Source organism: Heptranchias perlo, chromosome 18 (genome assembly GCF_035084215.1).
Source record: "Heptranchias perlo isolate sHepPer1 chromosome 18, sHepPer1.hap1, whole genome shotgun sequence".
In the NCBI taxonomy this organism is placed as follows: Eukaryota; Metazoa; Chordata; class Chondrichthyes; order Hexanchiformes; family Hexanchidae; genus Heptranchias; species Heptranchias perlo.
The window spans coordinates 43535781-43551982 of NC_090342.1; the positions used below are offsets into that span (position 1 = coordinate 43535781).

At 44.4% G+C, this 16202-nt stretch overlaps 1 protein-coding gene across 3 annotated transcripts in view; it reads left to right on the forward strand.

Moving 5' to 3' along the window:
* Positions 1-16202, forward strand: part of asb15a (ankyrin repeat and SOCS box containing 15a) — a 31090-nt gene that overhangs the window by 4438 nt on the left and 10450 nt on the right. For 2 of the 3 annotated variants that reach the window (XM_067999814.1, XM_067999815.1), the window contains exons 2-8: positions 2358-2502; positions 2627-2679; positions 2773-2904; positions 3685-3843; positions 11305-11550; positions 11646-11817; positions 14519-15062. In XM_067999814.1, coding sequence (XP_067855915.1) covers positions 2390-2502; positions 2627-2679; positions 2773-2904; positions 3685-3843; positions 11305-11550; positions 11646-11817; positions 14519-15062 — 1419 coding nt within the window. In that variant the 5' untranslated portion in view covers positions 2358-2389. Of the gene's footprint in view, positions 1-2357; positions 2503-2626; positions 2680-2772; positions 2905-3684; positions 3844-11304; positions 11551-11645; positions 11818-14518; positions 15095-16202 lie in introns of all 3 variants that reach the window. The other variant, XM_067999816.1, reaches the window with a different exon arrangement.

A 16202-nucleotide genomic window follows, 5' to 3' on the forward strand; every position in this document is an offset into this window, starting at 1 on the left:
TGGTGGTTAAGGGAGGAAATTCCAGAGCATGGGGTCAAGGCAGCTAAAGGGACAGAGACAGTGCTGGAGCATAGGGAGGATTTTGGTTGCAAAAGAGGCTGAGTGAGAGGATTGGAAAGTAACCTGAGAAGGGGATGCAATCAGTGGGCATGGTACAGAATTAGTGGCAGTAGCCACATGTGATGGCTTTGGTCTTACCAATGTATAACTGGAGGAAATTATGGCTCATCCAAGACTGGGTTTTGGACAATCATTCTGATAACAGAGAGGTAGTGGAGGGATGAGAGAGGTGGTGAAGAGATAGAGCTGGGTATTGTCAGCATACATTAGGGGTCGGTATTAAGACCACTGTTCTTTTTGATATATATTAATGATCCGGACTTACATAGAAACATAGAAAATAGGAGCAAGAGTAGGCCATTCGACCCTTGGGGCCTGCTCCACCATTCAAAATGATCATGGCTAATCGTCTAACTCAGAACCCTGTTCCTGCTTTTTCCCCATATCCCTTGATCCCTTTAGCATTAAGAAATATATCTATCTCCTTCTTGAATACATCTAATGACTTGGCCTCCACTGCCTTCTGTGGGAGAGAATTCCACAGGTTCACCACCCTCTGAGTGAAGAAATTTCTCCTCATCTCGGTTCTAAATGGCATACCCCGTATCCTGAGACTGTGACCCCTGGTTCTGGACTCTCCAGCCATCGGGAACATCCTCCCTGCATCTAATCTGTCTAGTCCTGTTAGAATTTTATATGTTTCGATGAGATCACCTCTCATTCTTCTAAACTTGAGTGAATATAGGCCTAGTCGACCCAATCTCTCCTCATACGTCAGTCCTGCCATCCCAGGAATCAGTCTGGTAAACCTTCGTTGCACTCCCTCCATGGCAAGGACATCCTTCCTCAGATAAGGAGACCAAAACTGCACACAATACTCCAGATGTGGTCTCACCAAGGCTCTGTATAACTGCAGTAAGACATCCCTGCTCCTGTAATCAAATCTTCTTGCAATGAAGGCCAACATACCATTCGCCTTCCTAACTGCTTGCTACACCTGAATGACTTGGGTAAAGAGGGTATAATTTCAATGTTTGCAGATTACATGAAATTCAAAAATGTAGTAAACAATGTGGAGGATACTAACAGACTTCAGGAGGACATAGACAGACTGGTGAAAAGGGCAGACACATGGCAGATGAAATTTAATGCTGTGAAGTGATGCATTTTGGCAGGAAGAATGAGGAGAGGCAATATAAACTAAATGGTACAATATTAAAGGGAGTGCAGGAACAGAGAGATCTGGGGATGTATATACACAAATCTTTGAAGGTGGTAGGACAAGTTGAGAAGGCTGTTTTTTTTTAAAAAGAGCATATGGGATCCTGGGCTTTATTAATAGAGGCATAGAGTACAAAAGCAAGGAAGTTATGCTAAACCTTTATAAAACAATGGTTAGGCCTCAGCTGGAGTATTGTGTTCAATCTTCTTTTGGAGAGATAAGGGTGATTGGAGATGAGATGGTAGTTTGCAAGAACAGAAGGGTTGAGGGTGTGTTTTCTGAGGGGGGGGGGGTAACGATGGCAGTTTTAAAAGGAGGGGGACAATACCTGAGCTGAGGGAACCATTTACAATATCAGCTAGCATGGGGGCCAGGAGTGGAAATTAGGTGGTCAGCAGTTTAGTGGGAATAGGGTCAAGGGAGTAGGAGATGGATCTCATGGACAAAATAAGTTTAGAGAGGGCATGAGGGCAAAGGGGTGAGAGATTAGAGAGAGATGCAGGTTCAAGGCTAGGGCAGGTCGGGGCGTAGGAGAAGGTTTGGTTTGGTGGGAAAAGGGAAGGGAGGGAAGCAGAAGAGGTAGCCGAATGGATGGTCTCAAACTTAGTGACAAAGAAGTCCATAAGCTCCTTCCATTTGTCATTGGAGGGGGCAGAGGGTGGGGTTTAATCAAGTCTTTGGTCACCTTACTTAATTCTTCTACCATCACTGCTTGGTATCCAATTATTTTCATTTCTATGATGTGCTTTAGGACACTTCATTATATTAAATATAAATGGATATTACTGTAAGAAAATAAGACAGATAGAACTTTTTAAAGCAGACATAGGTTTTAAATTGAAGCAGACATAGGTTCAAAGGACACTTGGAGGTATTTCTTGAGAGAGAATTGTGGTGAGAGGTGGGATAAGTTTAGGTAAAAAAGGACCAAGTGGTCTTTTCCTGTTGTTATAAGCTCTTGTATAATGTTAGAGGACTTCTCAATTGAATTATAGTTTCATAACTCACTGATAAGCATCTGTTATCCTGTACATAAATTAACCATTACTCTTTTATTTTATCCCTTCCTTGTTAGGTCATAGTGCAGATTGTCCTATTTCCAAGATAATGGATGTGAACACTGACTCGGTCAATGACCATCTGACTCAGTATGCAATCCAGCTGAGTATTCAAGAGAGCATCGAAGCCAATAATCATTCATCACCTCATTATAATGAAAGGTAATTTGACGTGGAGCAGAATCTAAATTTGTAACAAAAAGATACATTACTTTGACTCCATTTAGTTAATTTTTTATTAATCCAGAATAGGGACCTTGCCCATCTCATGCCATTTCTTTTATAGGTTTTTATCACCCAGTCAAGAAAACAGACAAATAGTGGAATCAATCAGGCAAGGTACAGTGTCTGACCTACATGCTATGTGGTTTGTAGCATTATAGATCTCAATAACACTAACAGCAAGAAGTTTTTTTCTCCCGTTTTTCCTAGGAGAAGTCTTTGAACTACAGCAGTTGATTAAACATAAATTTGCTTTCGATGAAGCAGATGAGAGGGGATGGTTTCCACTGCACGAAGCTGCTGTCCAGCCCATTCAGCAAGTGCTTGAGATTGTACTGGACTGTAAGTTGACATTAGATATCAGGCCATAATGTGGTCGAACACTACCAATGACTTTTTATTTTAAAAAATATATATATATTTTCAAATTTCTCTTCTCCCTTCCTTTCTTGAAGATATTGAGTATGGTTTCATGGATCAAGATCGCAGTCCAGTGCCTCATCCAATTGGCCATTATTGATGTGTGAGCCTTGACAGTGAATGCCAACAGGTATCACACTATGGAGGCTGTTACAGCTGAGCCCAATCCTGTCTGCAGCGGATGTCCACACATTTGCACTTCCAGCAAGGGGTGCTGGAGAGCAGTGTGGAGTAGAATCTCACATCAGCTTTTCCAAGGGATGCTGAGGCCAATTTCAATGTTTGTAATTCAGCACAAACCAGTGATCGAACTTGGGCGTTCCTGGTCCATACGGCTAAGGGATAGTATTCTACTTCAGGAGGAACAATAGTGTTATGATTGAAATGGAGCTTTTCCCAAGTGATTGGGATAAAATTATTTTCCACCTGTTAATTGTAAATTTCGGCAAATACTGTGGGTATAACAAATGCTGTGGTGTCTTTTCGGTGATATAGCAAAGAGGTTAAAGTTACTGCCAAGCCATGGCAGTTGTGCCTGTTCTGTGAATAGTCTTTTATGGCATATTAGTGCCCACTCTTTCAAGCCAATATGAGTTGCCAGGATTCAATTAATCTGTATGTTGGTTATTATAAATGGGAATTACGATTGGATTAAAACGGTATATAAACTAAAGCTTTTATTTTCTTTGCTGTTAATTGCAGCATCCTATAAAACAATATGGCATCAGAAGACTGAAGAAGGTGATACCCCACTTACTTTGGCTACTGCAGCTGGGATGTTGGGGAATGTGCAGGCTCTTTTGGAGAAGCGAATCTGTCCCAATGTTACTAATAACAGGGGAGAAACACCACTACTGATTGGTAAGTAGATTTTTCCCACTCACTAATTTTCCCCCTCCCCTCCTTTCCTAACTTCTTGCTGGGGTACGGATCAAACGCTGGCGGAGGGGACACATCGATGTCAAACCTGATCGTGTTCTTACCTAACATCCACTCATGCGCATTTTTAGCAGGGATCTCTGGCTGATTTTCCTTATCGATTTGCCCCTCCCTAATCCATGGATGCTGAGGCCAATAGTAGTACCCCTACTAAAAAGAAAAGAAAGAACTTGCATTTATATAGCGCCTTTCACAACCTCAGGATATCCCAAAGCGCTTTACAGCCAATGAAATGTACTTTTGAAATATGGTGACTGTTGTAATGTAGGAAACTAGGCAGCCAATTTACACAAAACAGATCCCACAAACAGCAATGTGATAATGACCAGATAATCTTTTGTAGTGATGTTCATTGAGGGATAAATATTGGCCAGGACTACTGATCTAGCTGAGATCACCTGACCTAGCATAGGCCAAGGATCAAACCTGGGATTAAGATAATATTCTGGCATGTTGTGCAAACTTCTTCAGCTGGCACTAAAAGATAACGGGATGATTTTCATTTTGCTACCGCCCCAAAATGGGATGGTCGTGGGACCCAAATCACGCGGGGGCCTGACACGCTGACTACCCGTTGGAGGTCCGCTCAGGTGGGGCCTCATATTAATATAGACAAATCGGGGGTCAAAAGACTGTCATTTTAGTCTTTGGCGGAAGATCGGTGGAAACTCCGGAGAAACAGCTTCATTGGCCGTTTACATAGTTTCGTCGGGGTTTCCAGCGATCTTCCGTCAAACTTAGACCAGGAGAAGCCCCACGGAAATTCCAGGGGTAAGTGGGGAGTGGACATTCCCTGCTCCTGAAGCGTTTTAATTGAGGTTAAGTGGGTTCACAAAGTGCATGGGGATCCAGAGGACCCTGGACTTCGTGAGCACTTTATAAAGCAGGTATGACACCATACTGGATTGATACTCAAGCCAAAACGAGGAGAGACTACCCCTTTCAGGGCTTAGGCTCTGGCTCTAGATTTACACTACCAATTTAGCAGAGGTATGGAGCTGAAATTACTTCACACAGGTACTAAACTTGCAATGTAAATGCACTCTTAACGTTAGAAATACATTTCTGACAAAAGACCAACCTTTTAAATTTAAAAAAAACAATTGTACTTGACAGCACCCGTCAGTACAGATGACAAGTACTATCAGGTCATTCCATGGGCTCGATTTTCGAATCCAAGTGCGGGTGTGTTGGGGGCGGGGTGGCTCCAAAAATTGGGGAAATCCCGAGTGGGTTCGGAACCCGGCTCCAATCTGCAGACTTCTGGGTTCCCCACTGACGCATCTCTGAGGAACCCCATCACCGAGCAACAGCGTCGATATAACGACAGCCACATCGCCACCAGGTGTACAATTGAGCATGCTATAGGGCTGCTCAAGTTGCAATTTAGGTGCCTTGATCGTTCTGGGGGAGCGTTTCAATGTGCACCAGACAGAGCGGGACGCATTATAGTAGTGAGTTGTGCCCTAACAACATGGAACAACAGAGAGGGGTGCTGCTTGAGGAGGCCCCGTCCACATCTGCCACCCACGTTGAGGAGGAGGAGGAGGAGGAACCCATGGGCAGAGCAGCGGCTCACCTGGCTGCTCGTGAGATAATGATGCAGTAAGACCTGGACAACATCATAAGTGGCAAGTAACATTCGCGCCAGACAAGTGCCAGGCAATGACCATCTCCAACAAGAGAGAGTCTAACCACCTCCCCTTGACATTCAACGGCATTACCATCACCGAATGCCCCACCATCAACATCCTTGGGGTCACCATTGACCAGAAACTTAGCTGGACCAGCCATATAAATACTCTGGCTACAAGAGCAGGTCAAAGGCTAGGTATTCTGTGGAGAGTGACTCACCTCCTGACTCCCCGAAGCCTTTCCACCATCTACAAGGCACAAGTCAGGAGTGTGATGGAATACACTCCACTTGCCTGGATGAGTGCAGCTCCAACAACACTCAAGAAGCTCGACACCATCCAGGACAAAGCAGCCCGCTTGATTGGCACCCCATCCACCACCCTAAACATTCACTCCCTTCACCACCAGCGCACCTTGGCTGCAGTGTGCACCATCCACAGGATGCACTGCTGCAACTCACCAAGGCTTCTTCGACAGCACCTCCCAAACCCACGACCTCTACCACCTAGAAGGACAAGGGCAACAGGCACATGGGAACAACACCACCTGCACGTTCCCCTCCAAGTCACACACTATCCCAACTTGGAAATATATCACCGTTCCTTCATCGTCGCTGGGTCAAAATCCTGGAACTCCCTTCCTAACAGCACTGTGGGAGATCCTTCACCACACGGACAGTAGTGGTTCAAGAAGGCGGCTCAGCACCACCTTCTCGAGGGCAATTAGGGATGGGCAATAAATACTGGCCTGGCCAGTGATGCCCACATCCCATGAATGAATTTTTAAAAAAATGTGAACAGCTCTCCTAGCATCAGAAAGTGAGAAGAGTCCAGTCCTCAGAGCACCTGGAAAGACCAGCGTCAACTCCAGCCGCCCCCCACCACCCGCGCAAAACAGTCCTGCAATTACACATACACCCACTGTAAAGTGACCCACTGGGTGGCATCAAGTGTCGCCATTCATGGTGAAGTTCATGAAAGGGCCCTATCACAAAAGCCAGTCAAGAATGGGCAAGACGTGGCAGGAGTGGTGATAATCACAACATTTAATGTAACTTTAACAAAAAACAAATATAAATGAAAAACATGACAGTCTGTCAGACACCCTTGTGCATTCCCTTCGTGCTCACAAAACCTTCACCTTTCTCTTCCGACTACTTCTACGTGGTGCATCCCCTGAGGCTGCAGCAGAGGTAGTGGCAGGTTGCTCATGTTCATGCCCTGACTGCTTAGATGCTTTCAGCCCACTTCCTCTGGGTTTTGGAGCCCGTGAGGTTTCCTCCAAAGATTGCTCCACCTGCACCTGTGCAGGGACAGACTCGGCCACCTGGAGAGGAGGCAGCATTGTGGGTACTGGTTGGGAGGAGGGCAACAGGTGAGACGTGGGAGCGCTTTGAGTGGCGTCCCCAGTCCCACGTCCCCTTTCGCCATCATCCCTCCCCCGGGCCAGGCCCACATTATTCCTACCACCCTGCTGGAAAACAGAGTGGTGAACATGTGTGATGCGTTGGAAGGCATCTGTCTGTCTGTCAGCCTGTTTAAAGCGGCAGAATGTTGATCACTCTGAGTCCAATTGACTGTTGTTAGGGCCTGAATGGACTCATTTGTGAGCCGTGCTTGAAGCTCAGCGGAGGCTAGCCTTCTCTCCATCGCAGTCATTCCCGCACTTACCTGAGACACTATCTCAGAGAATTGCTCACGTCCCTGCGACCCTATCTCAGAGATTCCCTCCCGTACCTGTGCCACCATTCCACTCATGCAGAAGTTGGACTCCTCCATCCTCTGTGCTATTGTGGAGAGTGTGCTTGGCACCTGTTCCAGTACCTCGCAAATGTGCTGCTGTCCCTTGATCATTCTACTTTTAAAGGATGGCCCCGGGCTTCAGCATCTGCGTCCGGCTGAGCAGAGCCTAGAGCGGAGTGCTCACACCGACGCAGACTCTCCACAGCTGCCCCTGCCACCAGTGTCTGCTCGTGCTCACTTATGTGTGGTGACTCACCAGGTGCCAACCCAACTAACTCACTACTAGGACCCACCGAGGTGTGAGTGTTTGCGCTGGTGGATAGCTCACTAAGATATGATGGTGCGCCCTCAGAGGCCGGCAGGTCCTCTGAGGAATCACCCTCTGCCATCACTGCGGTCGCTGAAGGGCCTGTAAGAGAACAGAAGGCAATATTAAGCATCATCACAGATGTGTCATGTTGCGATGAGCATACTGAGGTGTTCAAGATGGCAAGTATTGTTAACATCAATTCATATTGTGTGTGATGAATGTTAAAGTTGTGTCACCATACGTTTGTGGGGTCCAGTCTCGGCGTCCCCGACAGACAGGCACTCGAGGGTGCGGCTGATTTCCAGCTCCTCCTCCTCTGCGTCTCTGAGGACCACTATTCGTTGTGGCCCCCGTCCAGTCCTCGCCCTCTCGCGTGCATTTTGCACTCTTTTCTCCTAGAAGGGGAGAAAGAACAGATTTGAGTGAGTGAGTGATGGTGTAGTGGCCAACCGACGAATGCATTGGTTTGGGTGAGGCTGACCGTGAAAGAGATGCATCAGAGGGTGAGTACGAGACAGAGACATCACATTGGATCAGGATTGGGGTGAGTGGTAGTGATGGGGTGACTAATGGGGAGGTGAGGAAGTGCAGGTAAGAGGATGAGCCTTAACTGGGTGTGAGGAGTGATGTGATAGAGTGTTGGCAGTGCAGAATGAGTTTGGGATGAGGGGGGCAGTGATGTGGAACACAGAATGTAGGAGAATCAGTAAGTGTACTCACCTTTGCTGACCTAGTTAGGTCATTGAACCACTTCCTGCACTGGATCCAGGTGTGGGATATGTTGCTGCTGCTGGTGACCTCCTCTGCCACCTCGAGCCAGGCCTTCTTGGTGGCAGAGGCAGGGCACTTCCTCCCGTCCGTGGGGTAAAACACTTCCCCCCTCCTCCTCACCCTGTCCAGTAGCTTCTGGAGTGAGGCGTTGCTGAACCTTGGAGCAGCCTTGCCCCTGTGCTGCTCCATTGTGGTTTCTGGAGCAATGGCCCTTTAAATAGAGCTCCTCCCACTGAGAGCCTGTGATGTGGGTGCGCAGCCCGCCCACCGCGCAGCTTTCTGACGGCAAACCCGGAAGCCACGTTAAGTGGCACTAATTCAATTGCAATCGCGTGGGAAACGGACATATTTTATTGGTTGGGTTACCTACGTGCCCATTCACCCTCCCTCCCCCCACCGGCTGCCATCCCACCTCCATTCTAAAATCGGGACCGCTATCTTTGATATGTGATAACAAATGATGAGGATTAACAAATACACCATCATTACCATTGGTTTATCCAGAAATAATTTGCAGTTGATTACAATGCAATTCTATGTCCCATACATATATATTCTAAAATAATACCATTAGCAATTGCTCTGCCTGAAATTTGTTCCATTGCTGCTGTGCCATTTGAGGTCCCATGGGATTTAAATGCAGCTGGTACTCTTTGAATAGAGACCCTGTTCTAAAAATGAACAGGGTTGAGTCATTGCACCTGTCCACATCAGATCGTGATGTTGAACAACATGAGCTGAGAGATTGTGCATCTACTCAAATATTGTGAATACAGTCTGGAATATGACAACTGTAGAACATGTACCAACTGCAGAACAATAACAGCAGTGTAAAGGACAGGGTTAATTCTCCAGCCATCTTCTGAAACCTGTCACAATTATGACAACGGGTAGTTAAAAGGGTCACCTTACTGCGGAATTTTCAGGCTGGTTTGGATTTTGGGAAAGCCTGTTCTGAAAATTCAAATCCTGAATTTTTGGTCACGGGGAAATTTGCAAAAGCTGCATCTGACACAGCTTACACTTTTGCATTGGAATTTGTTTTTATTTTCATTTTAGTTTTAAAACAAATTTAATGGAAATGGTCAGACAGTATCAGTGAGGCAATACTCAGAGCACCCCATTTCTTGTTTCTCTGTGTACAAATAGTTCTGTGGAATACTTCAGCTTGCAACCATGTACCTTTTAATGGTTGTTAAAGTGCTGCTATATGCTTCTTCGTGTCTCTTTAAGATAAAGTGCTCCTGATACCATGGAGGATAATAGAAAGCTGTTCGTGGACTACAAGGCATTAATCTCATTGAGAGATTGAGGTGGCATCATACACTCTAAATGTGAAGCTCAAACATGATCTGAAGTCAAAGATGGGATTGCATCAGAAATTCCACATCTAGCCATCCGTTAGTTCGCTGTTTGGCCTCTGGTATTACCAGATTCATTGAAAGCTGCTTTTCTTACCAATATAGTGATCTTTTCCTTGGTGCAGGAAATATTCCATGGCTGCGTTACATGGGCTAAAGGGTAGCTTTATTCTTTTTGATCTTGGACCTGAAGCCTTGCTCATTGTCTGAACAGGAAATGTCCTACAGCATTACCATCCTTCCTCTCCAGGAGGTTACAGCATACAATGTATTTTTCAAACCTTGCATGTGAATACATACACTCTACAGAAAAAATATGGACCATAACTTATAGATTTATTATTCATGTAATTATTGATTGGAACAGAAGGTTCTACAGAGTGCACAGGGAATTAGGCATCTCATTCTTTCAGGATGAATCTCCAACTTGGTAGAGTGGAGCTCTTGAGCAAAAAAAATCATTTTTTTTTCAGCTGTTCTATTCCATAATTAATATATATCCTTCAACCCATGTTCTCCCAGTTGTCTATAATGGTTTCTAAAACCTTGTATTTACACTGGAATCACCATGACAAGTGATCGTGATTAATAAGTGAATTTGTAAATCACCCAGTAGAGGGCAGACCATTGCTGTATTTTCTGTGTTTCAATTCCAGGCCTTTGTTTATTGATACCACAGCCCTGTGTGAATTAAAGCACTCATAAGTACTTTGTGGTAAGGAATCGAGCTATCTCATTCCCTCCTAAAGTATATCCTTAGCAATCCCTCGATAAGCAAGTAAGATTGTTTCTCAGCATTAAAAATTTTTTTAATGAGTTTTAAGATTGGCCACGTCTTTGGTGAGCATTTTGTTGTCTTTGTAAACCAATTCCAGAAAGACACATTTTAGCACAAAGTTCTCATATAAAAAACAACCCTGTTTATGGTACTTCAGCTTCTCCCCAACCAGTAATCATCAATGGAACGATTCTAGAGAATGTAGACTACTTTGCATACCTATCTCATAAAGTACAAAATGCTAGTGTTACACTGGCCAGCATAAAGCATATTATAGAATGTCATACTGGAATTCAGGGCCTTGGTTACTTGGCTGTATTCGGACTTGTACTAAAGGCTGCTGGAATATATAAGATTATTCCATTTCACATCTTAAAATCCTTGTCAAGGGGGAAGCTAAAGCATAGTTAAGTGCTGTCGACGCTCAGTACTCGCCTAGAGTACATGGGATTCGGATGGGTTCACTGGTCCCTTTTAAAATCTGCTTTTCAGGTATATATGCAAATTTATTTAAGGGAGATGTACATTACTTTATAAAGAATTAAAAATGTCTGAGTGTAACACACTCTTGGACTTCAGATCGCAGTCTTTAACCATTCAGGCTTTGCTGTCGCTGTTTCTGATATCATCCAGTCCCATAAAGTGTGATATGACCTTGTACTATACACTCATCTATTAGGAATTCACTTTAGAATTTATTCAGTTTTATTTTGTATTTCAAAGTTACTTGTTTCTAAAAAAAATTGACATTTCTTCTTGTGTTTCTGTCTGCTGTACATTTTTAAGCCGTGAGGAAGAATGCTTTTAAGATGGTATCAGTGCTGTTACAACATGGGGCGCTTATAAATCGGCCCTGTGTTAGACGGTGGACAGCAATGCATGAAGCAGCCAAACAAGGGCATGATGACATGGTGGCACTGCTACTAAGGAGCAATGGGAACGTTAATCAGAAGGATGGGTATGGAGTAACTCCTGTTGCCACTGCCGCTGCATTTGGACACTGCAGTGTGTTGGAGCATCTGATTCATAAAGGTACCATAAGAAAGTGTCACTAACACGGCCTGTAAGAAGTGTGACCTTTATCCAGGTTGTTTGTTCCATCATGGAATGCCTTGTTTCGTCTGCAGGAGGCGATATTCATGCTCAAGCAGATGATGGTGCCTCAGTGCTGTATGAAGCAGCCGAAGGTGGGAATCCAGATTGTATCACAGTACTGCTGGAGTACGGAGCCAATCCCAACAAACCAGACAACTCGGGCCACCTTCCGATCCACAGAGCAGCACAGGAGGGACATTACCTGTGAGTAATGGAATAACTCATTAAAGCACCATGCACTGAAACCAATACACTACTTTGGCTCAGCTGGTTATCTAATGTTACATAGAATTACATAGAATTTACAGCACAGAAACAGGCCATTCAGCCCAACTGGTCTATGCTGGTGTTTATGCTCCACACAAGCCTCCTCCAACCCTTCTTCATCTTACCTTCTCTGCATCTTCTTCTTTTCCTTTCTCCCTCATATATTTAATCTATCTTCCCCTTAAAGGCATCTATGTTATTCACCTCAACTACTCCTTGTAGCAGATTCCACATTCTAGCCACTCTGTGGGTAACAAAGTTTCTCCTGAATTCTTTATTGGATTTATTAAGTGACTATCATATTTATGGCCCCTAATTTTGGAGTCCTCCACATTGTTATGCATACAATGTGGGGTGCTCCTCTGATGGCTGAATGAGTTCTTTCGGTTAGTAGTTGAGCAATACAAATCAGGACGGTCCCAGGTTTGGCCTATGCTGGGTTAGTTGGGATGGTGGTAGGGACTCCATATTTGGCTTCTTCTCCCCTGGGCTAAGGAACAGTAATTTGGCACGGATTCCCACTCTTGGTAACTATCCAGTGACCCCTACTGGAATGAGTTTGTCGGGTGAAGTCAGGACTGAGCTTGGCTTGATGCCCTGTAACTGAGAAGCTTGTCGAAACTCATATCATGTCTCACACATGATGACTGGTCACTAGGGGAGGTGCCATACGAGAGGCACAAAACCGTACCGCAGCCAGGTGTCACCAGTCAGGAGAGGAGAGAGGGGTGAAAGCTGGCAAGAAGGCAAAAAGCATATATTCGTGAGTAAAGCAAACAAGAATCTTAACAGTATCACTGATGGATGCCTATACGTAACAAATAAAGTGTTCTTAGAGATCGCTTGTTCAATCGAAACAAATTTACATTCAGAATAGGGAAATGTATTATCCAATCCCTTGAGTAAGATCATTTTTCTTCTTCCTTTATTAAAGTTTGGCGGAACTACCATTTATTTTTGAGCTAAAGGTGAGCCAGTGTCACCCTGCATCATCTTTGATGCAATAATGTTATGCGCAAATGACACACTAAATCATTTCAATGAATTTTCTCTCATTGTATTATGTATAAACGGGGGGCGGGGGGGTGGGGGGGGAGTTTGCCACACTCTTTATAAAAACAGTGCCCTTTAAATTCATTTGGATGTTGGTTCACTTATTATGCAGCTTTTTTAAGAGGTACTTTCAATCGAAGTCTCACTCAAGCAAATTTGATCATCAGCTCGTATCTGTGAGTGTGAATCCTTTAGCAGAAGGCTACTCCTCAGGCCAGTATCTTGTGACAGTGGATGCTGTTAGTTGACATCAGCCAAGGACCTCCGAGTGTGGTACGTCCACCAAACAGACTGGAGATCAGCATGTACATCTATGATTGGAATAATAATAATCACTAGCAACATACACCTATATCTACATTACATAAAAGAAAGAGCTTGCATTTATATAGCACCTTTCATGACCTCAGGACATCCCAAAGTGTTTTACAGCCAATTTGTGCACAGCAAGATCCCACAAACCACAATGTGATAATGACCAATTAACCTGTTTCAGGTGTTGGTTGAAGGATAAATATTGGCTAGGACAACTCCCTTGCTGTTCATCGAAATAGTACCATGGGATCTTTTACATCTACATGAGAGGGCAGACAGGGCCTGAGTTTAACATCTCATCAGAAAGACAGCACCTCTGACATTGCAGCACTCCCTCAGTACTGCACTGGAGTGTCAGTCTTGATTATGTGCTCAAGTCTTTGGAGTGGGACTTGAAACCACGACTTTCTGACTCTAAGGCAGGAGTGCTACCACTGGGCCACGGCTGACAACGTTGTGCTTAACATTACAAAGGAAATTTAGCAGCAAAAGGTTTAGAATTCTTGTCTCTCAACACAGTTTTTGACAATAAAGAAAGGTTTTGAGTCAGGAGATGGAGGTTGTGGGTTCCACAAGTCCTGAATCCATTTATCTCAGTGGGGTTGGAGCCCTGTCATTAACTCTTTGCTCATCCTACTATGTGAAGCCTCACACAGAAAGAAAGATTTGAGACAGGGAAAACCACCATTGGCTCAATAAGCTTTAATCACAGCTCATCAAAGTCGGTCACGTAGAGGCTCATAACACCATCCCACTTTTTTACGTGACGTGCAACTTGCAAAAAGAACAAAATAGAGCAAAAAAACTCAACCCTTTCATTTAAATAAGAATGGATGCCTGAGTACAAGCAAGGCAGTAATCTCATCAAGAGGTTTCAGATTATCAAAACAGTGAGAGTCAAGCTTAAGTGTTTATATCTCTCACCCGATCCCTGAGAAGATTCTAACCTTAATATTACACTAAAGTATCCTGTATTGTTTTGATATCTAATGTCCATTTTGACAGAGGTCTTATTCTCTTAGGATTCATTTCTGCATTAACGGTGGATGTGGGAGGGGCACGGGCTGTCAGTGAGATGCATGTTATTGATGAACAATGAAGTGCACGTGAAAAGATTGATAGTAACGCTGACATCATTGAGACATAATTTGCTGTCGGTTGTCAGGGAATTCATTTGATAACGAAAAGGTTAATTTGTGAATTCTTTCTGCAAAGATCAACCTCTAATTCATTTGTAAACTTGTGTTTGATGCTGTATTTTTATCTGCAGGGCCCTGAAATTTCTCATTTCAGTCACTCTGAAATCTGCAATAAAGAGAAGTGGGATAAATCCAATCCATTCGGCTGCTGACAGTGGCAGTGCCCAGTGCCTGGAATTACTGATTGAAAGTGGATTTGATGTTAATGCAGTTTTAGATGAAGAGATAGCCGAAAGCTACAACGATAAACGGAGAACCGCTCTGTTTTTTGCTGTGTCTAATAACCATATTGCATGCACCGAACTCCTGCTGAAAGAGGGCGCATTGCCAAACGGAGATCCACTCCCCTGCCTCCTTGTAGCAGTAAGAGCAGGGAATCACGAACTGGTGCGTTTGCTTCTACGCCATGGTGCCAATGTCAACAGCTACTTCATGCTGATTAACGATACTCATTTTCCCACTGCCATCATGTACGCTATAAATGACGAAATGATGCTGAGGCTCTTGCTCAATAACGGCTACGATGTGCCGATGTGTTTTGACTGCATTCACCCTGAAAGCTTTGGAAGGTTTCTTCCCCAGCCTATGATTGAACCAAAGTCCCTTATCACCTCAGTAAGTGACCCACTCCTGGTTTGTATTGCATGGTAAGAGCTTTGAAAAAGGAATCATAGTAAATCCTTAGTATGAATTGATCTTGCAACGCAGGAAATGTTTACTCTCACTTTTTGTCCTGTATGCCTATATAACTGGATTTCAAAGTAATTCAATGCATGTAAAGCGTTTGAGAAGTTTCTGAGATGTGATAAGGTTCTATATAAAAGAAAGACTTGCATTTATATAGTGCCTTTCACAACCTCAGGATGTCCCACAGTGCTTCACAGCCAATGAAGTACTTTTGAAGTATAGTCGTTGTTGTAATGTAGGGAAACATGGCAGCAATTTGTGCACAGCAAGGACCCGCAAACAGCAATGTGAAAAATGATCAATTAAACTATTTTAGTGGCATTGGTTGAGAGATAAAAGTTGGCCAGGGCACCAGGAGAACTCTCCTGCTCTAATAATAGTACCATGGAATCTTTTACATCCACCTGAGAGGGCAGATGGGGTGTCAATTCAACATCTTATGCAAAAGATGGCACTTCCACCAGTGCAGCACTCCCTCAGTACTGTACTGAAGTATCAGCCTGGATTATGTGCTCAAGGCTCTGGAGTGGAGCTTGAATCCACCACCTTCTGACTCAAAGGCGAGAGTGCAAATACTGAGCCAAGGCTGACAACTGATGAAGTTGCTTGTCCTGGCAATAAAGCATCTGTGCACTGCAAGTTAACTGATGTTGCTGATGTCCCCTGGGTGGCTTGGAATGATCCTGAGACAGAAAAGTTCAGGGCTGTGCTGACCTGAATGGCCTGGTCAAGGTTGTCTGCAGGCTAACTTCCCTGGTGAAGCAGAATTTGTGAAGGCACTTTTCCTCAGACGTTCTCAGGTAGATGTGCCTCGCTGACCAACATTGGCTCCTGGTCCACCAATGACTCAATTTTAAGATTCTCATCCTCTTGTTCAAATCCCTACATGGCCTCACCCCTCCCTATCTCTGTAACATCCTCCAGCCCTACAACCCTCTGAGAACCCCACGTTCCTCCAACTCTGGCTTCTTGTGCATCCCCCTTTTCCTTTACCCCACCATTGGCGGCCATGCCTTCAGCCATCTAGGCCTAGGAATTTCCTCCCTAAACCTCTCCACCTTTGTCTCC